Below are 24,818 nucleotides of genomic sequence, written 5' to 3' on the forward strand. Positions count from 1 at the left end.
ATAAAAAAATGATAAAATAGTTAAATAACTGCTGAAATGCTGCTGAAATAATTGATACAAATATTAACCGCTAATATTAAGAAATTGATTTTTTATCAGATAAAATTAATAAATAAAAAAAGATTGAGTTTTTTTTTCTCTTAACATTAATAGTAGGAAATATTCTTCAAAAATGCTCTAATTTGAATACATTTTGAATATGCACAAAAACTAATCAACGCTAAAACATACTTTTTACTCGCGCCAGCACTCGAATCTTTGAGTAGAACCTGTGGAAGTGTATGTTTAGGAGTTTAAAACTTGGCGATCCAGCGCCACTCAATCGTAGAAGAAAAATTCGCCAACTATCACAACAAAAAGTTGCCAAGAGCAAGCGCGTGGCGGGTGCAAGAGTGCACGTGCTCTCGGCACGACCTCCGTCGATTGGACGCGCAAGCCTCCCGCCCACCTCGACCAATGGCAGAGCACCGAGGGCGGGACCCGGGGCCACGAACCGGCGGATTATCGCGCCGCTAATAGCCTGCTTGAACTTTAATGACCCCCCCTCCCCGTCTCCTTGGCAACCGCGTTCTGTTGGGGGTGTCATAGTTCAGGCACCCCGAACAGACGAGATCTCGCCGTTCGGCGTGTCGGTTCGTTCGACCAGAATACGGTTCAGCGGAGAAAAAGCTTCCACTTCACGTTGACTCTCAGATCGTTTGAGGAGGAAAGCGAAAGATCGTCTGGCATGACTTGGTGTCTGTTGTTTACATGAGTGTTTGTTCTATACTCAATTGACATTTCTTAAGTGGACTTTACAATTGTCGTCGATTCAAACTATGGACAATTTTTGTCTTTTTTAGATCGTTTGACACAGAATAAAAATAACAGTTGATGCTCAGTGTAGCATTAACAACCAGCGACTTTGATTTATCCGAACAGTTTTTGAACTTTCTTTGGAAATAAACAAGGCTAGCCCTTGTGGCCAGCCTTCACCAAGGCCAAAAGCTGTTGATTCCGGAGTGGACAGCAACCCCAGGGCCGTCCCCAACGGTTCCGGGAACTCTGCAGTTGGGGCCATTTCACCCGCTGCTGGCAGGCCCTTGGCCGAGCCAGCCCCAACCAGCGGGTTCATTCGAACGTCGACCTAGTACTTCGACATCTAGCACGACCACACCACCTATGGCCCTGGCAGTGACCCCATGGAGGGACCCTACGACGACTGTGGTCGAGCCGCCGGACATTGCTCCCCAACCTCCAGGCACCCCCTCTAGTTCGGACAAGGGTCAGTCTGGTGGTCAACAGCAGCAACAGATCGAGTGTGTCGTCTGTGGGGACAAGTCAAGCGGCAAACACTATGGTCAATTCACATGCGAAGGCTGTAAATCTTTCTTCAAGAGAAGTGTCCGGCGGAACTTGTCTTATACGTGCAGGGGCAACAGGAACTGCCCCATTGACCAACACCACCGGAATCAATGTCAGTACTGTCGTCTGAAAAAATGTCTCAAAATGGGCATGAGAAGAGAGGGTAGGTGCTCTGGTAATTTTTTTATCAATTAATCAATTAATATTCAGAAGTAGACATAGTAATTGATTTTCTTTTCCATAGAATGTATGACATGACTTCATCACAGTAATAGTTGATGTTGTAGTTAAGAAAAATTTTTGGTTATAATATATTATAGTTAACAATTGGCCTTGTAATGTGCCGTATTTATATATTAGGCTCAGTTTATACTGTGTTAGTAAAGTTAATTCCAAAATTGCATTTGATTTTGAAAAATGTATTTATTATAGTAAATTAATACTATATTTTACTGCTTAATTAATTAACTCATGTATCAAAACTTGTCTTATTAATTCTTGGTTATATTTTAAATCTAAATTAATAATATAAAGAAAAAAACATACGATCCGTTGCATTAAATAAAAACTATTATTTCCGTTAATTTTATAAAATAGGGACCAATTTTGATTAATGTGTCAACTGATAAACTTTTGTTAAAAAAAAATTAAAAATGTAAACTTTTAACTTCTCAATTATGATCTGAAATATCCAAAGCTTTTGAATGATTATTTTGTTTACGACGTATTTTAAAAACTCGTTAATCTGATAATTTTCAATTGAATTTCATTGAATTGTGTGAGTAGAATCTTTTTTAATAGAATCATTATACTTATGCGAATTGATTAATTGCACTTTTCTATAGTTTTGTCTTTGACATAATTTAGTAACCCATGCATGAGCAATATTTTTAATGCTTCAATCTGTTTTAATATTATCAGAGATATTCGGCACTTGGTTTAATAAGTTTTAAAATAATAGAATCTTGATCACTACAGCAGATAAATAGTTTAAATGTGAATAAAAAGGTTATTTAATCAGTAATGTTGTTTTGGGCTGATTATAAACTGTTTTTTTCTTTTTTTATTACTTTTTCAAAATAACTTTTAGTTTATTACCATTATCTCAAAAAACCTAAATATCAAATCAATTGTTTTCTGACTGATTTTATCTCGTTCGTGTTCTACTAGACCTTCCGCCATATAACTAACTTGAGGTAGTTCACGTCACTTTTGCAGATAGTATATTCTACATGTTTAGATGAAAATGTAAAATGCTGATATTAATTTTTGATTAATCATGTTAGTATTTTAACATGCCTTTTTACTTTACAATCAATGATTCCGTTTTTTGCATTTTTAGTTCTTTAAGTAAAATTAATAGTCAGTTAAAGAATGGTAATGGATTAACTAGTGAATGCTGATTTTTTTTTTTTTTTTTTTCGTTGTGCACTTTTTTTTTTCACGCTGAGCATTAAATATACTTCTGCTTCAAGTTCTTCTTAAACCATATATATTGAAAAAAAAAAACATTTGATAGATCAGCAAAATAGAACTTCAATGTATTATATTATTAATTAGTTAATTCAACTGTCTGGCTCAAATATCTGAAAATCTCAACAGTTTTTCACACCATGTATGTGATTCTACGAGGTAAATACCATCCTCGCATTCCCAAACATTTTCAAATGTGTATTAATGAAAACACACGAATGTAACTGCACATTAAAAAACCTTATGACCATGTTAATCGAAGAACCATAGAAACTACTAAAAGGAAATATGAATAGCAAGTAGGAATGAATTTTAAACTAACTAAACACAAAAAAATAGTCACCTGCAGTGGCATTTTCGAATTTTTTCAAAGATTTAAAGCTAGGTTAGAATATCACTCTTTCTCTTGCTTCCGAATTTGAATTTGAATTTTTATAATTAATGTGCTATTTTTAATGTTTTATTTTTATCCTTTGCGGTGATTTCCTTATAAATTAAAAAAAGGTTGGTGAAATGAATTAAAAAGAATAAGCTGACTTTGACAAATTTTTATTTATAATCAAAATTTAAGGGAGGGCTTAGTTGGTACATTTGAAAGCGGTTTCTAATTTTTACCGGTAACGGATCTCTAAAAGGAACTGCGATTAAAAAATAACGTTCATTAGCAATTGTAAAATATTAACCAAAAAAAACTACTTAACATTTTAAAAATATTTAATGCGCGAAATTAATTTAATTTTATCATCGTTTTGTCAATGATAGTCTTATAATTGGGCGTTGTGTCAGATGGTTGAATTAACAGGTTTGTAGTCGCATCTATTCTAGCTTTGAATTCTGTTTTGGTGTAGGTAGAAACTGGAGATGAATAAAATAAGCTGAATTACGGTTTTCGTTGAAACGAAAGCGAAAAAAACTGTTGTGTGTGCAAATCAGAGGAAAACATTTCCTCTGATAAATTGTTGAATTCGGTTATTTTCTTCGAATTTTAAAGTTAAATGGGAAATACCAGGACAATTATTATTATACTTTTTTAAAAAAACTTTTTTTTTAAAGCTAGTATTTCACTTGTATAATTTCATCAAAATAACCAGAATACAAATAATGATTGGACTTAAATATAATGACAGCTTTCAAAAATCATTACTTGTTTTAAAAGAAAGAAATCTCTTCTACGGAACTCTGATGTGCCGTAGACTGCGTAGAGACTTACGTGCATGAGCTTCATACAGAATGCGAAACAAACAATGAATTAAAATTTACCCAAGGTTTTCTTCGAAATGTATTCTTATCTTTCAAACAATTGAAACTTTTTTTATAATTCGATAAATGAATCCTAAACAATTTCTAATGTGCATAATTATGAAAAGTCTCTCTTTATGGACTTATTCAATTGATTTTTATTCTTTCTTAAAACATTTGCGATTGTGTGGCAGCCTCTGTTCGAAATATAATGAGGAAAAATAAATAAATAAAAAAACATGAAATAAAAATTCGCAGTTATATTACTTTTTTTTATATACTCTAAGTTTGCTTTAAAGTCCTATGTTGAATATATTTTCTGCAAAGCGTAGTACTTTTTACACAGATTTTTAATAAAATTTTATATTAACATTGATGATTTAAATTGTTTGTGTGATCACTTAAGTTGATTTGTTATTTTAAGAAAAAAATTATTTTTGTCATTTGTCAATTTACCTTCACTCATAGGCTTTTAAAAAATATTTAATAAATAAGGAATAACCTCTTTTTCTTCATGTAACTAAACTTTCTTGTAATTTAATGGCTTATTTGGCTACAACTTATCTTTAATATTTTAAATGAGATCGTTATATTATATAGATACTTTTATTTTATCATTATTTTTAAAAGGAAAAAATTTCTAGCGAAAAGATTTACATTCTCTAATAAGTTTTGAAGGGGAAAAATATTTTTTACATTGAAATTGTCTTCCAAATTAATAAGAAAGTTGTAGTAAATAATTCACTGCAAATAACGTGTAGTAGTAGTGCACAAAATACTTATATTAATTACCAACAGTTAAAATAACCAAGCATAAATCACCACCAAATTGTTATGAAAGTATTTTGCTCGTATCAATTTTGCTCATGCATTAGTTTTTTGGTTTAATCAATTTATTTGAAATAAATTCATTCAAACGACGTTGATAATTTAAATTATACATATAAAAAGTCAAATAATAAACTGGTAGTATTGCTTAAGCTGGGAACTGTTTTTAAAAAAAAATTCGATTTTTTTTTTTTTTTTTTTTTTTTTTTTTTTAAATTTAAAATATTGAACACCCACAAAGCTTTTAAATAAATCGACATTAAAAAGCTTTTAAACCTAAGCTATAATAATTGGACGTAAAAGTATGTAGTTTTAATAATTGTTTTTAAAATTATAAAAAAATTTTTATTCCTTAAATTATTAAAAACATGACAATATGTTTCTGATCCGGCAATAAAATGTAAACGCAAAATTTCTCTAATTTTCATGAATTATAAATAAAATTTAAAGTAAATAAAACGCTTTTTCTTTCCTAATTAATAGATCTCGTGACAATGCCGCATAAGTGATATTTCTAAACAGAAAGTACCGATTCGAACTCGACGGAATGTTTTAAATCAAAAGTTAATAATGGGGGGAATATGGGGCATAAATTATAGGTCAAGTCGTTGCTTTTTAAAGATTTTTCTTCTCTGTGAAAAAGTTCGTTTGCCTCTGTCCGGTTAATTATTTAGTTCCTTATTCAGAAAACGGTAAAGCTTGTTTATTCGATCGATGAGGAAGTATTCTTCTTTCCGAAGGATGGTTTTAGAATCTTTAATCGTCGGGTTCAATAAATCCCTGGTTTCGAAAATTATCTTAATTGAGAGAATGCAGTTACGCGACTATTTTATTCTTTGGTCATTATTTTATCAAATTATATACCAACTGAAGATTGAATATTTTTCTTTTCCTTTAGCTTAACACATCGTGGATCGCATAAGAAATGTTAAAATTTTAGAATTTATTCCAAAATATTTATTAAATTATAGTTCAATAAAGATAAATATTTTATATAAGTTTAGTGTATCTTCGTAGAAGTGTACCAGCGACTCTCAATTTTTTTCGAGCTCCTAATTGATCAACATTCTTTCTACGGAACCCTGACTTAATAACAGTATTATAGATGAATAATAAAGTATAATCAATGGAGTTTATAAAGACAATTGTTAAAGTATTAACCTATAAAAAACTGCTTTATTTTGAAAATACTTAAGAAGACCGGATTTTCTTAAATCGTCATTAATAATCTTTCATTAAGTTTCATATCAGACAGTTATATTCACAGTCCTGGAGTTGAATCTAGTTTTGCCTTGAGTTTATTTTTGGTGAATAAACATAAGCTGAAAATGAATGAAATAAGCCGAATTATGGTTAAAACTAAGAAGAACTGCTAACGTTGAAAATGGTTATTTGGGTAACATATTTCCTTATTAACAATTTAGTTTTTGGTTTAAAAAGCGTGATGTTAAGTACTAATACAATATTATATAAATAGATGTCCTTTACATAATTTATTCCATACATAGTTATTTGAAAAATGATGTACATTTTTTTCTCCTAAAAATGTGCTATTTCTTTTTTGTTAGCATTTTGCTTTAAGTAATACAGTAAAGACAGAAAAAAAAAATTAAGTAACTAATGGGTCATTGATAGGATCAAAATATAGTTGTAGGTTTCAAATATGCAAAATAAAAAAAAACTGTTTAAAAAAATTTTAACTCTTGAAGCCCGTTCAGGGAACCCTGTGATTCCGCGGACCACTTTTTGGGATCCGCTAATATATACCTTTATGCATACCCTACAACTATTACAGAATTTCCGTAGTTTCAGAGAAAGGTTTTCCTAGTGCTAGCAAAAGTACTCAAATGTTGAGGGCTATGCTTGTATGTTATGTAACTTTTTTTTCTAAAAAATTAGTATGTTACAAAGTGGTTTTTCGTTTATATTTTTATCTATTATTATATTGGTTGCAAATTAAATTATATTCGTTATTCTATCTATAATTGAATTCGTTATATTCGCTCAAACAAAATATTCGTTTCTATTTTCCTTAGCAAAGTTTAGCCCCATATAAAATGATTTAATACTATATTAAATGATTTTAGTCCCATATAAGTAATTTAATACTACATACACTACATATAAATAATTTAAATGACTAAATATAACTTCAAATAGTATAAGTATTAAAATTGAGGCAAAAGTATAATAAAAACTAATGTAATAAATGTTTGAGGTATGTTTAATTCCTGTGTACAATTCTAAAGACAATTGTCAAAACGCTTACATTATATAGAAAGTCTGATATAGCTGTTTTCGTCAATGTTATATGATATGCTGGCATTCTGTTGAATATCAAGTCTTTGAAAATCTTAGCCTTTTAATCAAATTATTATACATGAGATTAATCATCCATTTCGCCCGGTCATTGTATAGAAAGCTTTTAGTTTTTCGTTAGTTATTCGATAGAATGCCTTAGAGATGCTAACAACATTAATAATTTTATACATTGTCGTCTTAGCGAATTCTATATAATGACTACAATTTTACAAATGGTAATTAATAATGAAAAACTAAAGGCATTCTAAGAAAGCGACTGAGCAAAGTGCGTCATAATTTTTTACAATGACTCCTCATTCTATAGAATGACTGATGAAAAACTATTAGCATTCTATACAATTGACTAGGTATTCATTGACAATTGACTGTACGAACATTGACGGTAATGAAGATTTCATACATTGATGACATGCTTGTGAAGATTTCATTTTTATCGTGATAGGAAGTGAATACATGGGAAAACTCGTTGAGTGCGAAGTACTTTTCTTACTTTTATATATAGGTAAGGGGAAACTATGAATCCCGATTAATACGATCTGCTTTGTGGGCTAAAGTTTTTCAAACTTTATGTTATAATATTTGATTCTTAGTTTATTAAATTTGATATAAATTTACTTTGTCGATGTAAATATGTTTTACGTTTCTAAAAAATTTGGCACAAAATGAAACAAAAATCTAAAACCTTAAAAGGTTTTTTTGAAGAAAAAAAAAATCTCTATTATTTTGAAAATTCTTTTGTAGAAAGTACTAGATTTTATCTTTAAAGAAGATTTTATCTTTGAAGATTGCTAGCTGTATGAGAAAATAAAAAAATTTAAAGGAAAACCTTGAAAATATTCGTGAAAGAAAGGAGGCATGAAAAGTTTATGAATATTATTATAACTTAATTAATCAATTTTGTTAAAGATGATGCCCATTTTAATTAAAACGGTTTCATTATATGAATGACCTCCTTACTTAATCGTTTTTTCAGCGTGCTTTTAAAAGCTCTTAGATATGTTTTACGCTTTAATTAATGTTTTATAAACAACGCTCAGCTAAAAATAAATCATTTCATTGCCAGGCTACTTTTGCAATTGATTTGAATGCAAACTTATAACATAAATCTATGCCAATTTTTCTTAAGTCAACTATATAAAAAGAAAAAAATTATTTTGATCTAATGATCTGATCTTCACATCTAGGACTCAATCATAATGGCTCGAGGGTGTGAGTTAGAGGAAATGTGCTGCTAAATAATGACTTGCAGTTACTGATTATTACTTTATTAATTAATAACATTTTTGCTTCACTTTAAATAACGTAATTTTACATGATAAAATACAAATTTGAGTGAAGTCGATGTAATAGTCCACGAGAAATCGAATTTTTTTTTAAAAGAAAGTCGTGTGCATAGAATTGAATTTCTCCGATATTTTGTCTTTGATTTATTGTGTTTCTTTAAAATGACGTACAAAATTCTATACTTAACAATCGAAAATTTTTTCAATTAGTAATAAATAAAAATGTTCACCAAAAGTTACTGTTTGCATGGAATTTTCTTTGGACAAACGAATTTTATAATAATGTGCAAAAAATTTTAATTCGTTTTGAAAGTTCTCGAGATATTGCTAAATTCCCATGAAGTAAAATTAACATCTAGGGATCCAATCTTTGGACTGATCTCTTAACCAAACTATTTTTTTATTTATTTAAACGACTTAAAACTCCTCATGCACCACAAAGTATAGCATGAGGCTTACAGTTGTAAGTAGAAAACAAAAAGAAGAAAAATTTACAAATTTACATTAAAAACAAAATTCCGCAAGGCCGCAAGACTTTCAATACTTTTGACCAGTTCTGATAAGACAGGTGGCCAAAAGTATTGAAAGTCTTGCGGTCACAATAGTAACCAAACTATTGTGACCATATTTCTCAGATTGCGGCTACCCCCTATATTTAAGGGATCAAATATTCTAATCCAGCGAGGAGTAAAGGTATGTTCATTTAGACAAAGTACGTTTTTGTGTCTGATTTCGTATCTTAAAATACCGCCAGTTCTAATTAATTAGCGTATTTGCGGTCATATTTGAGCGGGGGGAAAAATTTGCAAATTTTGATTGGAAAAACCCTCTAGGTCCCTTAATGAAAAAATATGTGTCCCCAACCATTTCTTGATTATTAGGCGATGATAGAATTGGGAGCAAATGTGGGTATGAATAATTTATGTCGCCAAAAGACAGCCTTGGCGTGAAGGGGAGATAAAAGGGTGACAATATGAGTGAACAAAGCACTTTTTAGACCACCAATAGGAAATCAATATTTTAATCTATTTCGAGCCCTATAACTTCATCTAGTGCCCCTACACACTCGAGTATTGATTACTAATGCATTAAATATTAGAGACGATATGCGTTGTCTTCAACGGAATCATGAAACAAAAAATTTAAATTAAAATTTGGTTTTTCTTGCTGTACCCAGGGCTGTTTGTCTCCGTGAAAAGAGAAAAAACCGGTAGTAAAAACCATTAAACTATTTCACACCTATCTCGATTTTGAAAGAAGAAAACGACCTTTGCTACAGCGACATAGCGATATATATATATTTTTTGGGGGTGGGGGCAAAATGCAAAATTACTCTACTCAAATTAGCTTGAAACCAAACAGATGCTAAGTTTAAAAATAAAAAATAAAACCTCTGAGATAATAAATTTTTTCATATATTTAATTAGTATTTTTTTATAATTCATTTTTAACGTGTATTACTATTGATAATAAAAAAAATATCCGGTTTGAAAGTCCAGAGTTCCCACCTTGTAATCACATTTCTGCGTAAAAATAATACATCAATTAATAAACAGTAAACGATGTAAAAATAATTTATATTTTTTTTCTCCAAAAATATACTATGTATTCTAAATAAATCAAAATGTGATTTGAAGATCAGGGGGGAAAGAAATGCTATTTTGTTTTAGTTTATGGGGACAAAATTCCAATCCCATCTCCAAAATTATCAAAATCACCACAATTTTTTTTATTTTCTTATGTTTATTGTTTGTCATTCGCTACATTTACAAAAAGCTTTTATTTTAGGGAAGATTTTTCGCATAGGAAGTGGACCAAAGCAGAGAATTTTACATGATTATTTATGTAAGATTTGTCAAGCTTTGTTTAAATTAAATTTAAAAATACTTTAAACTATTGAATATTCACAACTTTGTTTAAAATAGAAAAATTATAAATTTCAGAACTTAAACTTCAGAACATTAAATTTTCACTGCAAAGCTATTATTATCATTGTTATTATGAGTAAAATTATTATTATTGTAGGACCTACATAAGTCTAATCAAAACATAATATAGAGCACTTTGTTTGTAAATATGAAATTTTCACCTCCAATTCTTCTGAACTTGTTAGTTTCAGCTTTTCGTTCAGGAAATAATTTTCATTCGGATATTTGTATGACAGCTCATACACCTGATATTTTAATTCCTTGTTACCAACGCAGTAAATAAATAAGGACTTTCTTTGTCCGTGTGCTGGGAAAAGATATATCTAGATTATAAAATATTGTAGAGATATTTATTCACATTGTCTAGTATTATTATGCGTAGCTACTTGTTTTTAAGCGCTCGCGCTAACCAAACAACTGAATTTCAAGCATTTTTAAACAAATATTAACTATTTTATGCCGATTGAAGCAAGAGAAGATATCAATACGGAGTTGTAAAGTTTTGTGTACTTTTAAATGATGATAGTTTTGATAATAGTTATATATAGTTTTGACTAAATGTTGATAGTCAACTTTCCCGCAATATCAAAAAATTTAAGACAATAAACTCTTCTTGATCATCTTATTTTATATTTTGCTGATGCAACAAAAAGATTTTTACATCTAAACCATTAAAAAGCTTTAATTTTAGTTAGTGAATATCGATAACTAAGTTTAAATTGGTGAATATCGATTAATATAACATACACTCCATTACTTGAAGCGTAAAAAAAAAAATTTTTTTTCCGTAGTTGTAAACTAAAGCAAAAGTACTTCTTTTTAAAAAAATAACATAGAATTTTTATAAAACCTTTATTTCAACTTAACATTGGCTATTTTTCTGTATGACCTTTAATATTAATTATAGGTAGTGGTTGGACAAATATTTTTTTGACATCTTTATTTAAATATTAAGACATTATTACTGGAAAGAAAAGAAGAGGTTTGATAAAATTTTTCGAATCAAACTTTTCAAAGTGAAAGTGATCAAACTTTTCAAAGTGATTTCGAATTAGATTGCAAGAATTTCGTGATTTTTAATTAAAAATTATAATTTTACATTGTTTTGATTTCCTAAATAAATTCCTTTTACACACTCGATTTTGTTTATTTTACACAATTTTCATTCATCGTTTTAATTCCTGCCGATTGCTAAATTTCGCCTAATTGTTTTACATATTTGTGCAAGATTAGATATCCAAAAGGGGGGGGTGAGCAACACATTCTGGAATGTCTCACGATCAGAATTGCATTTAAAATCCTCCTCGAGGTTTGTCTGCCACGGTTTTCACCGACGATAATAATAATGCCTTAAACCAGGACAATGTTGTAAACCATCCTCGCTGCCGCAACCGATTAAATCGCGGGGTCTTTTGTATGAACCGGTGGTTGCGGTCACGGATATCAGAGCTGTTAATTACACAGCATTAAGTGGGGTATAAGTCGTGTCTAGCCTCCACACAAATTAGTTTTCTATGTGAAAAGCCTTTTAAGTATAAGTTAGATAGATGCTCAAAAACATTGTTATTAACATCATTGTTATTATTGTTTTCAGGAAAAGATAGTTTTTTTGTTGAATTTTAATTGTTTACTCGAGAATATACGTGGTTTGGTTGTTTGACGAAATTTAGTAATATTTTTTTAAGGAATTTTTTGAGATCTTTGCTTTAGACGCGTTAATTGCGCTTGCTACTCTATTTAGTCATGATTAAGAAATTTTAAAATTAAAAAAATTCTTAATTTCATAAAATTTATTTTAATTTAGATTATTGAGGACTACTAAAGTTAGATCCATTATTTTCGATTTCTAAGTTTTTTTTTTTTTTTTTTTTTTTTTTTTTTTTTTTTTTTGCTGGCTGATTATTTCTTTAAGGAATCATTAGATAGAATAGATTAGATAGATGCCCAGCAACATTGTTATTACTATTATTTTTATTATTGTTTTGAGTAAAAGGTAATTTTATTTGCTAAATTTTCATTGCTTACTCAAGAATATTAATGGGATATTTGTCTGGCATATTCAGTAATATTTTATTGAGATACTGATTAAGATCCTAGCTTAATATTTGAATCGTCTTGCATGCATTAATAGCGCTTTCTACTCTATTTAGTCATGGTTTAAGAACTTACAAATTATAAAAAATCTAACCTTTATTATTTATAAAAAAAATATTAAACCATTGAAGCTAAAGTTTTCTCCAACATTTGAGATTTTTACAAAAAAAGTTTTTTTCATTGCTTTAAGGAATAATTAAGTTATTATCAATTGATATAAAAACTGAATTCTTTGCGACCTCAAAACGAAACAATTTTCGGGAGCTCTTTAATATTATGATATATTGTTTCAATTTCTAATTTAAAATTTTTTATAAACGTACCATTCATTATGTGAGGTTTGCGCAAATTATCTTTTCCAGTAAAAGTGAACATGTCTTTATTTAGTACTCTGACTTTGAATTTTAATTCATTCGATCCCACAATGAAAAAAATTATTTTATTTAGTAATATTTAGTATTAAGTGATTATTTGTATGTATTCTATTAATGATTCTAAAATGCTACCATTTTTATAGATTTATTTTACCATTGTATTATTCAAAATATTATTTTGTTATTTTTATGATATAATTTTTAATGGATTATGATTTTTAATATCTTTCTTACGTAGATATTTCAAAATTTTTGGTATTTAAAATCTTAGTAGAAATGAAATCAAGGAGTATTTTAGAAAAATATGTGTTTAGAAAAATCTTTAACGCTTTCCTCACAAAAATATTTATTATAAAAACGAATCCTTTTTAAAAATATTTTATATTAAATGCGGATTGTACTTTTCATTTTAAATTTAACGTTCGTAATTCATAATTTTATAGACATAGTTTTTGTGTTTTTTTCAAAAACAAATTATTTACAAGTTTCTTATATTCACAAAAACAAAATCCTGGTAGGAATAGCCTGCTGTAATTTTTGATTCAGAAAAATATGAACAGAATTTTCACAAATTTTAAAAACAGGACTCTATTTTCACAAATTCACAGAATTACGAGTAAATAGCTCTTAATTTCCAAAAGCGGGACCATCTTATCACAATTTCACAAATTTGCGGGTAGATTTTATTCGAAAATAGGACCCTATTTTCACAGATTCACAAAAATACATTTAGATTCTTCACAAATTCGCAAAATAAGCACACTATTTTCACAAATTCACAAAATTACGAAAAGATTTTTTACAAATTCAAGAGAATCGGACCTTTTGGCAAAATGTGTGGAGTAACCCCTGTAGTTTGATTACTAATAACAGTTTTAATAAAGATTGTTACTGATGCAGCAATTCTTATTTTTGCATACGTTTATTAAATCTGTAGACTAACTAACACTATTTATTTATGCATGATTATATGTGATTTTTTTTATTATAATAGTGTATAGGGATACACTAGATTATGCCCCTTAGATTATGTTTACTTGTAAAATTTAAGATTCCTATAAATAAAAACAGACCAGAAATTTTTTTAAGAAACTCAGAATGTTAGCGGTGGTGCTGAAAAATTGTCAATTACAATAATTTAGAACGGTGTAAAATCAAATAGCTCTGGATTAATATCTTCCGTCACCTTAATTGGTCAAATATTGTGAGCATTTTACTATAAATGCCTATAGTTACAAAAATTAAACGTTTTGTCAATTGAAAAAAATTTGCATGAAGACAAATTTTCTTGTTGAAAAAGCGAAATACTCTGCCACATGCCGATCAACAATGTGAATTATTTTTTGAATTTTAAACATTTTTAGTCGAATTTTCACAACTATTGAGTCGACAGGGGATATTAAATTAATTGCATACTTCGTAACAATGCTTGTTGACACTTTTTCTAGACTACAGTTGAAACATTTAAGTTACTACCTTCTCGGGTCCGCTTTAATATAAATATATAGCAAAAATATAATACATATTTAAGGTTTTTGGTCATCACTTAAATTTAAAAATATGTCGCATAAACTATGTAACTGAAACTGAAATTCCTTTTTGTCAATGCAAAACCACTTATCGCTCTGTTCCGTCCTTTTACACAAGCGTACAGAACACTTGTCAATGTTTTGTCCGTACCGAGATATTCGCATTCTTCTTTTCCTTTTATCGGTAGTACTTCAAAAAAACAGACTTCTTAACTGCCTGCATCTCCATTTCCCCATACAGACCCCGAAACTCTCGACAGAATAAAAATCATACTCCCGAACGTTAGAAGTGGGGAGGATACAATCCCTCCTTCGCTCTTTTCTTGTTCCAAAAGAATCGCGCATCAATTCCAACGCATCCTCTCTCTCCTCCAGAGAAAAAGCTCCAGAGCCTCTCGATTCCGCAGTTACCCCTCTTTTCTTTAAAGCTCAGCGGAGAACGCTTCTTTTCCCCTCTTTCCTCCGAGAAAGATTCTTTTGCGATCATCATCATCATCATCGTCTGATCGATTTTTCATCGTTTTCATTATCGCCGTTCATTAATCGATTATCATCTGCCGGTGCTATGATGCGATATCGTCTGCTCGCTCGAACGGTTTGCGGTTCTAGTGGAACGTTTTACCCTCTTATAGAACGGCACTCGCCGTTTGGTGAAAATCATACGTAAATGATGCAAACGATTGTAATTTCAGCTGAGTTCTTTTGGTGACATTTAAATAATTTAAGCCAACTTTAAGGACTAATTTTATTATGGTGCTTTTTTAAATCCCCCATACTATTGTTACTTAATTTGAACTTATCAATTACGCGTTTTACTATTACTCATACACAATCACCGTGCCAAAATTATTTAACAATTAAGATAGTATCTTGAATTAAAAATTTCTTGAAAGTAAAAGAAGAAGAAAAAATTGGTAAAAAAACTTAATTCTAATTCATCTCCTCGCAAAATGTTTTAGAAACGTTTAGAGAAAGTAGTTTTTTTTAGTTAATTATTCCTTATATATAAAATAGTTTCCGGGTTATTAACCATCAAGTTCTTCTCTTACCACAAAAGAACCATAAATTAAGTTAAACTTTTCGATCATAATATTTCAGATGTTATGTACACATACCTTACGTGAAATTCTCTGCCAAGCATTTGATTTTAATATTTCTACTCGCTTATGATAACAGTAAATGTTCTCATTAGTTGTCGTATTATATTTGACTTGTGCACAGTGTGGAAAATGAAATTTGAAATTAATTGCTAGGAACTTTTATATTTTCTCATAAGAATTGTTTTTAAATGATTGCTAGCGCTTCTACAATAAAAGTTTAAGAAGCGTTCTTGCTGTATATTTTATAGACGTTTATTTACCCATGCTTAAAAACTTTATAAAAATGTGAACTTTTACATTTGAATGCAGTCTTTGCCTTATTATTGCAATTTATGCCAGGCCAATGGCCGGCTAACTACAAGGTGTCTTCTTTGTCCTCTAGCTGTTCAACGGGGGCGGGTACCCCCGAGTCAGCATGGCCTACCTGGACAGATCCCACTGACCAACGGTGACCTCAACGGTGCTCACTCTTATCTCTCAAGTTTCATCTCATTATTGTTGAGGGCTGAACCTTATCCACCATCCAGGTACGCCCAGTGTATGCAACCGAACAATATTATGGGCATTGACAATATCTGCGAACTTGCTGCAAGGTTGCTCTTCAGTGCTGTTGAGTGGGCACGGAATATACCATTCTTCCCTGACCTTCAAGTGGCTGACCAGGTGGCGCTCTTGAGGCTTGTTTGGAGCGAACTATTTGTGCTGAATGCCTCACAGTGCTCTATGCCCTTGCATGTGGCCCCCTTGCTTGCAGCGGCTGGACTGCCTGCTTCTCCTATGGCTGCAGACAGGGTGGTGGCCTTTATGGACCACATAAGAATCTTCCAAGAGCAAGTTGAGAAACTGAAAGCCTTGCACGTAGATGCAGCAGAGTACAGTTGTCTCAAGGCCATCGTCCTTTTCACCACCGGTAAGTACTTTACTATACATTTTTAACTAATATTTCGGACCTGTTAATTTGACCAACAGTTTAATCTTATTCTCTGTCTAAGCAAAGCCATTGGTAAAAATATGAATTTAGCCTTTTTGAAGTTGTCAACTTTTGCAAGTTTCTTTGAGTTGGTCAACTTAGCAGATTTCGATAGATTTAGATAAAAAAAGATTGCTACTACTATCTGTATCTAATCCTATTATGGCTTTTGCTATTTTACACAGTTTTCAATAGATGGTATGCGTCATCACTAACTAGATAACCTAGGGATGTTATCGTGTAGTGCCCTAATTGAAAACTAAGACAATTCTATATTGAAGCACATGGTCCAATGAGTTAATTGCTTTTCGGCTATTGTGTGATTTAAATGCTTTCTATTCGACGATAAAATTAAGCTGGGGTACACTAGTTTAAGATTAAAGCAGGAAGCCCTTTCATATTCTTTTCATAACATAGTTCACTTTTAAATCTTGAAGTTCCTTAAAAGGTTTTGTGGTAAAGTTTTAACAAAAATCTTATTTGTTTTCATACAATAAGTTGTACATGACAAGTTGACGATGTGATTTGCACACAATAAGATCAAATTGAATACTTTCGATCTTTAGAATGGTTCACGTTGGAGCTTTTGAATGGAGCAATTGCTTTAAGTGGTTTGTTTGTTCATTGAATGCAATAAAATAAATTGTATAAATCTGTACGGAATTTAAATATTTTTATTTATTATATTCAAATATTAGGCCATTTGCTAACTCTCTTTAAACTCTCTAACGCTCCCGTAATATATTCGATAGCATATATTTAAAATACATCATCATCGTATTTGGCACTACAGCGGAGGCTATAGCCTACCTTCCTTTCTGTTGAGAACTCTTTCATGTCATGTTAGACAGGTTTATCAGTTTTTCACATAATTCGCTTTAGATATTGATTCAACATAATTTAGCCATTTCAGTTTTTCCATTTAGCCATTTCAGTTATTCTTTTTCTTTTTTCTTTTCACTTTTAAGGACTCTTCATCATAGCAAAGATCTTGATTATGAGATTTTTGCATTAGTTTTAGCAGTATGAGAAGCCCAGTTCATTCTTAGACTTTAATTCATATATATTCGCTTAATTCATCTGAAAAACCAGCGCTTTTTCAAAAAAAAGCGATATATTTAACGCAGCTACCTTCATCATATAGAATTTCGTTTGATGATTTAAGTACATTCGTTTATGCGTTGGATTTTTGAGTGGCTCTTTAATCTTAAAGCAGCACTTGACCTTTTGTGCGCCTTTTCGATCTTTTTTTTTTCTTCTCCTATGTGGTCGACTAGAAGTGGGTTAAAGAAACAAAGCCAAGGTGTTCTAGTTGAAATCATCTCTTTATTATGAGAAATTGAGCTATTATTTTAATAATGATCTTAACTGAGAATTAATGATGTTTGTCGACTACTGATGACAATTTGAAGCTAAGTATAGCTAGTCAGTGATGTCGCTAGAATCTAGAAATTACGGATCCTTGGAACGCAGGACTTCCATATTTCTGGGTCCCATTTTACTAAAAGTGGATTCCTATATGAACTATAAATATTACGGTGGTAATGACATTATCCATCTAATAATATGCACAATTTCACATTCAAAATTATTCTAAACTGTAAATTCTGCAGGGGTAAGGAAATTATCCCTTTATTAATATGCACAATTGCACATTCGAAATTTTTTTTATCTATTGACAGAGGAAGCAAAGCAGGAAGACTTATATTTGAATAATCAATACCTAGACTTACATTTGAATAGGACTAATCAAACTCCTTCATTAAGGAAAAGCTATGATATAATTTGATACTTATAATTATTGTAATTTTATCCTTCAGCTTTTCATTAAGAAGAAAATTTTTATCTTGCGCATTTAAAATTTGGTTACGATTTTGCCAACATAAATCTGCTATAGCGTTATTTTTTTGCTCAACTGCAGAATTTTGATGGCCCCGGGAACTCGCCATGACTTAGATTTCGCGTCCTACCTCTGTATTTTGGTGTATTTGGCGCATTATAGCGCGTTAACCTAGTATTGAATTTGCATAGTGTCCTACACCATTTAAAAGATAAAGAGGAATCAAATTTTCTAGAAAGTGCTTCGTCATTCTTCGACACAATTATTATGCTTTTTTAAACTGCCTAAAGTTAAAGTAAATAGAGAATCTAACTACAAAGTGAGAGTTTGTATTACAATGAAATTAACTTTGGTATAGAAAAACAATTTCGTTTTAAACTGGAATTAAAAAGAGTTTATTACATGGTGAAGGTATTAGATTGAAACTATGTTTCTTAAGTTATGGGTCCTGCCTCACTTCACACTGCTAAAATTTTTGCTGAATGTTAAACTACAATATCATTGAAAGCTGTTAGTGCAACATTAATATGCTAAGCTTAACCATGTAACCGTGCTTCTTAATTACACAACACTATGGTTCAACTGGGATTGAAACTTGCTTCAATTTAGTAGTTTGTTAATGTTGCTCCAAATTAAGTACTGATATTATGGTGGAACGTAAAATCCATTTTTGAAATCCAATTTAGAATCTAATTTTGGTACATAGCAAAGAGATTTTAAATTTCATAAAAAGCTGAATTAAACTTGAAAATCTTCATCGAGTTGCATAGTAGATAACACTGAAAAAAATTATTTTATTGAAAAAAAATATATACTTAATTTAAAATTAAAATAAAAAGAGAGAGCAGTATACGTAGACAAGTGACTTACATTGAATTATAAGAATTGTTGATGCATAAGTACTACTTTTTCTTTTTTTTAGACTACTTTGTTGTATTAAAATGTTTTTTTCTTTTTAAAACTACAACACAAAATCGTTACAACGTGATCATTTTTTATAAATTCATCGTAATAATTACTAACTTTTTAAATTAGCTTTACATGTCTTTGGATTTCCATTGATGATCCACTTTTGTAAAAAACTTATTTTGAAAATATATTAAGTTATAAAAAAATTAAATAAAATAAATTTGCGAACCTATTCGTCAAGGTTTTCCTTATCAAGTTTTAATAAATTTTACTCTGTATTGCATGCATTTAAAATGTATTGGAAAATATGATTAATGATTTCTTTATTTAAAATAATACTTGAAAAAAGCTTTGAGTGAAAATTCTTTAGTTCCAAATAGTTTATTTAAAATTAGTTAATTCTTTCTACAGGGTTTAGTTAATTTATAAATTAATTGTAAACATTACATCGCATGTACTCAAAATGCTTTCAAAACCTATGTTGTTTTGATTAGAGAAAAAAACATCTAGCTTTCATAAGTTTTTCTGTTTACTGTTCAAATTAGTTTTTAGTAAAATTAAAAAAAAAAAAAATTTATGTGAAAAGTATTTTTCTTAGTACTATTCAGCCATAATACAAACAGTAACTGAAGTAATTAAAATAACGGCCGACAATCATTAACCCTATTCTCTGAGTTTTAAGTTTCCGCGCTTCTTCTCTTTGTTTCCCGCTGTTGGGAGGAGGCTATTTTGCTATTCTTAAATCCGATATGGAAGAGTTAATTTATCGCCAAGAGCGTTTGCTGCGGTCGGAACTATATTTGCCGCTTTGGCCTCATTTTCCTTACCTCACTGATCTTGTTCCCACGCTTGCATCGCTCTTTCCCGTGGAAAACGGCATAGTTGTGTATGCCACTCGTCTTGTTTTTAAACTAATTTAGACATTAGAACAATTCATCTCTTAACTCAAGTTGAAAGATCAGCTTATGATAAAACTTATTAATGGTTTTTGCAGTAATATAGTTTCATTAGCAGTTTAGAACTGTAAAAACTAAATTACTACTGTGTTAGTATCTTTTCACGCTGGGCGAGGTTTAATTCACTTGGCTCTTGTATATGAATGTTAATAATTAGGCGATGGTAATAAAAAAATTTTTTTATCCTTCATAAATATTCAACTTATATAAAAGAAAATTATTGTTAATATCGAGTTCACCTCTGGAAATTCATGATTTCTTTATAGATTAATTGTAGCAGTTACTTTGACTCTTTAGTCATAAAATTTTAGAATAAATAAAAATCAAAAGTAAATGGCTAAATTAAAGAGGTTTTGTAAAAGATTGCATTTATTTGGAACTGATGCTGCCTTAAAATGCTTAAAATATACGAGTAAATTGATTTAACTACTCTGCACTCAAATGAATACGGTTTCAAAAATTAAAATCCCGATAAAGTTTCAGATTCAATTAGGATAAAATTTGAACTCATTCATATTCCTCAGTTACTATTGCAAACTCCTCAACAATTTTGTTTTTAAATTCAATTCCTATTTAATTATTGATTGCTTGAAAGCTTCGGTATCAAATGTTACATTTAAGATATTTTTTAATAAAGAAACATAGCCTAGTTTTAAACCTATAACTTGGAATTAAAATCATAATCGTTCTGATAGCACACTATGATAAATATCACAGGAGTAAACACATGGAGAAAGATAAATATATTTAAATTAGGGATAAAAATATTTTACAGCTGAACATTTGTAACTTGTACAAACTTTATGCTTTTGACAACCGAAGAAATCTGGATCTTAATGTGAGACAACTGTATCTCATACCATATGTTTTGTGGGGAAAAAAGAATAAGTCGGCAAAAATTATAAAAGCTCATCTGCCATTACTGTTATGTTATTTAGAAGTTTGCATAAGAAAGTGACCCTATTTCAGGATTATTAATTTAATATAAAAATCGCAGTAAATTTGAAAGATTATTATCATTGAATACAATCCAAAGAGTAACAGTATTCGTTAGGGATTTCCTTGCAACTTTGAACAATATTAACGTAGAATACGATCCAAAGAGTAACAGTATTCGTTGGAATTTCCCTGCAAATTTTATCAATATTAACGTCGAATACGATCCAAAAAGTAACAGTATTCGTTGGGGATTTCCCAGAAAATTTGAATGATATTAACGTAGAATGCGATCCAAAGAGTAACAGTATTCGTTAGGGATTTTCCAGAAAATTTGAATGATATTAACGTCGAATACGATCCAAAGAGTAACAGTATTCCTTAGAGATTTCCCAGAAAATTTGAACAATATTAACGTAGAATGCGATCTAAAGAGTAACAGTATTCGTTAGGGATTTTCCAGAAAATTTGAATGATATTATCGTCGAATACGATCCAAAGAGTAACAGTATTCGTTAGGGATTTTCCAAAAAATTTGAGTGATATTAACGTAGAATGCGATCCAAAGAGTAACAGTTAAGTTAGAGGTTTATGACGTAACACTTGAATGGAGTTCTATTTATTTTAATCGGTTCTTGAAGTTTTTTCAACAAATATGAGTTATTTTTAGAAAATATAGCTGTGGTAAGACAAGAGGTTTAAGCAAGTGCAAATTATTGTAATAAAGCATTCGAACGCAGTAAACTCCTTCTTGTTAAGAAAAAAAGGGGGGAGCTGAAAAACCTTTTTAATTTGATAAAATTACTTGTTACGAACATCCTCGTGTAAAGCAAGAGGAAAACAATTACTGGCGAATGTGAAGAAAAAAAGCTTAAAAGCAATTTACAAAAAGCTTTTTTTTCTTTCTTTTTTTTTCGCGAAATACCCTATATGCTATCTTTCTTTTAGTCGTGTAACTTACGAGTAGTTATTATTTTTTTCTTCAGTCCCCATGCATTCCTCGTTTCTTCGTAGTCATATCACCCAGATGAATTCTCAACTTTTTTGTTATCATTTTTTTACGGACTTGTATAACACGAATTCGGTGGTCTTCCATCAAGCGCGGGCCGGAAGCCGAATGTTTTGGAGGGGCTTGGCCCTCTGCTTTTGATGAGATTTCGTGACTTTGTTCCGTGACTCTTCATCTCCCCCCTCCGTCTTGTTTTACCCCATCGGCTTCAGCCTTTTTTCTATCCCGGACACATCTTAAAGCTATTTAAGACGAAAATAAAAGAATGCCTACATTTTGAGAAAAAAAAAGTTATTTTTATTTTTTTTAAATATTTTTTTTCCAGCATTTTAAAAGGTGCTACAGTCAACTTGTAGTTCATACTTTTCGTTTTGCTTTGTGTTTTCTGCGAATGGCCTGAAATTATTATTTTTCCAAGTTCTTATCAAAATCTAATTTTGAGAGGACATTTCAATATTCATTTAGAAATTTAAGTTAGTTGATAAGTAAGTTAAGTTGATAGAACATTTACAAGCATGACACACGAATATAAATAGAACATTCACAAGCATGACTAAATAACATTCACAAGCATGACTAAATAACATTCACAAGCATGACTAAATAACATTCACAAGCATGACTAAATAACATTCACAAGCATGACTAAATAACATTCACAAGCATGACTAAATAACATTCACAAGCATGACAAAGGAACATTCACAAGCATGACACAGGAACAATCACAAGCATGACACAGGGACATTCACAAGCATGACACAGAAACATTCACAAGCATGACACAGGAACATTGACGAATAAAAACAAATATAATGAAATCAATATTTTTTTTCTTTCTTTAAATATGTAATTTTGATAAAACATATCAATAAACAAACCTCTTGAGTTTATCAGAGGTAGGGCTATTTACAAAGAATCGATCTCAGTTTTTATTCCGTTTCAAACAAATTATTCGGCTTCATATTTATTTATTTTTTTTTAAATTTTTCATAATTTTTAGACAATGATTTTCGCAGAAAATTTAAATCCTAATTGTGTTGCAATATTTAATGTTTGATTTTAAATTAGTTTGACAGAAATTCCACTAAACAAGTCTGCTTAGCTCTTTGGGGTTCTTTTTGACATTTATGAGTTCGCAAACGATTTATTTCCAAATTATCGAACTCAACTTTTATCACTTTCAAAGGATTCATTTCAAACGATTCATCCGAACTTTTAAACTTTGATTATCGAAAAAAAAATTCAAATCATGGTTGTATTAGCATATTTAATAATGGAACAAAAAATTAGTTTGGTTCAACAGTTGAACACGATTTCAATAAACAAATCAACTGATTTTTTAAAAAATTTTATTAATCAAATTAGTCTTAGTGAGTTGTATGAGTTTGCAAACGATTTATTTGCTTTTCTACTAATCAAAAGCATTTTTTTTAAAACTTTTCAAATGATTTAATTGTTCCGCGAATTTTTCAGAAGCTTTTTAAAACAAATTAAGGAAATTCTGTTTGCATAGTTAACAGCGATCACAAATTTACTAATTTAAAAGCATCTCTGAAGCTGAGTTTATTCGTTAACAAAATATTCCTTGTGAGACTTATTTGCTTTTCGAACAATCTAAACACAGCTTTTCATCATTTTTCAAACGATTTATGTTATAAATGAACTTACAGAACTTTTTAAAATTCATTATCGAAAAAAAGAAGCTAAAAATGACATGATCCTAAATAATCGTATGTACGTTTATTCCCTCCCCCCATCGCAAATGTTAGATATTTCCCAGAACAGGATTCTGCTAGGTCGTGGAGACATCGCTAGAAGGAAAATCGACAAAAATCGTACTCAGATCGTTTCGAAGCAGTTAAACATTGATTATGTTGTTTTTCTAAAATATATTTTTTTCTTTCTAAAACCAGATTCTATTATCAACATTTTTGTGATTTATTACGTAGAAAAAACTGTAAGAATCAGTAAATAAAAAGGCGAGATAGTTTTTTTTTTTTTTCTGCATAGAATAATAATCTCCGAATTGTACTCTTTTAATTAGAATATAACGTATGGAATCATAGATATCAAATTCTCTTGCTCTCTTAGTGATGTTTAAAAAAATGGAATAAAGTATTTTCTTTTATAGCATACCATATCTGCCTATTCTTTCCAGATTTTAATATTGAGTAATAGTAAAAATTCGGCCTTCTATTTCATTCTCGGGCTTATAAGTTTCATTTTAGGAATACTTTTTACTGCCACTTCAAATGAATTAATTAAACTTATGTACTGATTAAGTTCCATAAAAACATACAAATATATTTGTGTCTTAATGATTTACATTTTACTACCTCTTCGGACATTTTGAATTTTTTAATATTTGAAAACCTACTCCAATGCTGCATTATTTTAGCTCATAAAAATTTGCAAAAAAATGGAATTAAGGCATTGATGATTTTGATAATTTTCTTTGTAGGGTAAAAATTTAAAAGAAGAATAACTTTTAAAATATTTTAATTATTCATTCGTTCTAAATCCCAAATAATTCTTTGCAGCAAGACGGCATATACAGCTTAAAATTGTAGCTTTGCTTCATGAGTAAGGCACTTATACTCAAGATTTTTTTTATTTTCCTTGAGCTTCGAAAAACCTTGTTAATATTAAGAATAGCCATTACAAACATTAAATTATATTTT

At 30.1% G+C, this 24,818-nt stretch overlaps 1 protein-coding gene across 2 annotated transcripts in view; it reads left to right on the top strand.

Moving 5' to 3' along the window:
- The first annotated feature begins 349 nt into the window (after positions 1-349).
- LOC107449746 (steroid receptor seven-up, isoforms B/C) overlaps positions 350-24,818 on the top strand; it is an 80,787-nt gene continuing 56,318 nt past the window's right edge. Inside the window, exons 1-2 of one of the 2 annotated variants that reach the window (XM_016065381.4) lie at positions 350-1,507; positions 15,897-16,424. In XM_016065381.4, the coding sequence (XP_015920867.1) occupies positions 1,162-1,507; positions 15,897-16,424 (874 nt within the window). In that variant the 5' untranslated portion in view covers positions 350-1,161. Of the gene's footprint in view, positions 1,520-15,896; positions 16,425-24,818 lie in introns of both variants that reach the window. The other variant, XM_071185695.2, reaches the window with a different exon arrangement.

This window comes from Parasteatoda tepidariorum, chromosome 5 (assembly GCF_982258835.1).
Source record: "Parasteatoda tepidariorum strain Cologne lab strain chromosome 5, Ptep-v5.0, whole genome shotgun sequence".
In the NCBI taxonomy this organism is placed as follows: domain Eukaryota; kingdom Metazoa; phylum Arthropoda; class Arachnida; order Araneae; family Theridiidae; genus Parasteatoda; species Parasteatoda tepidariorum.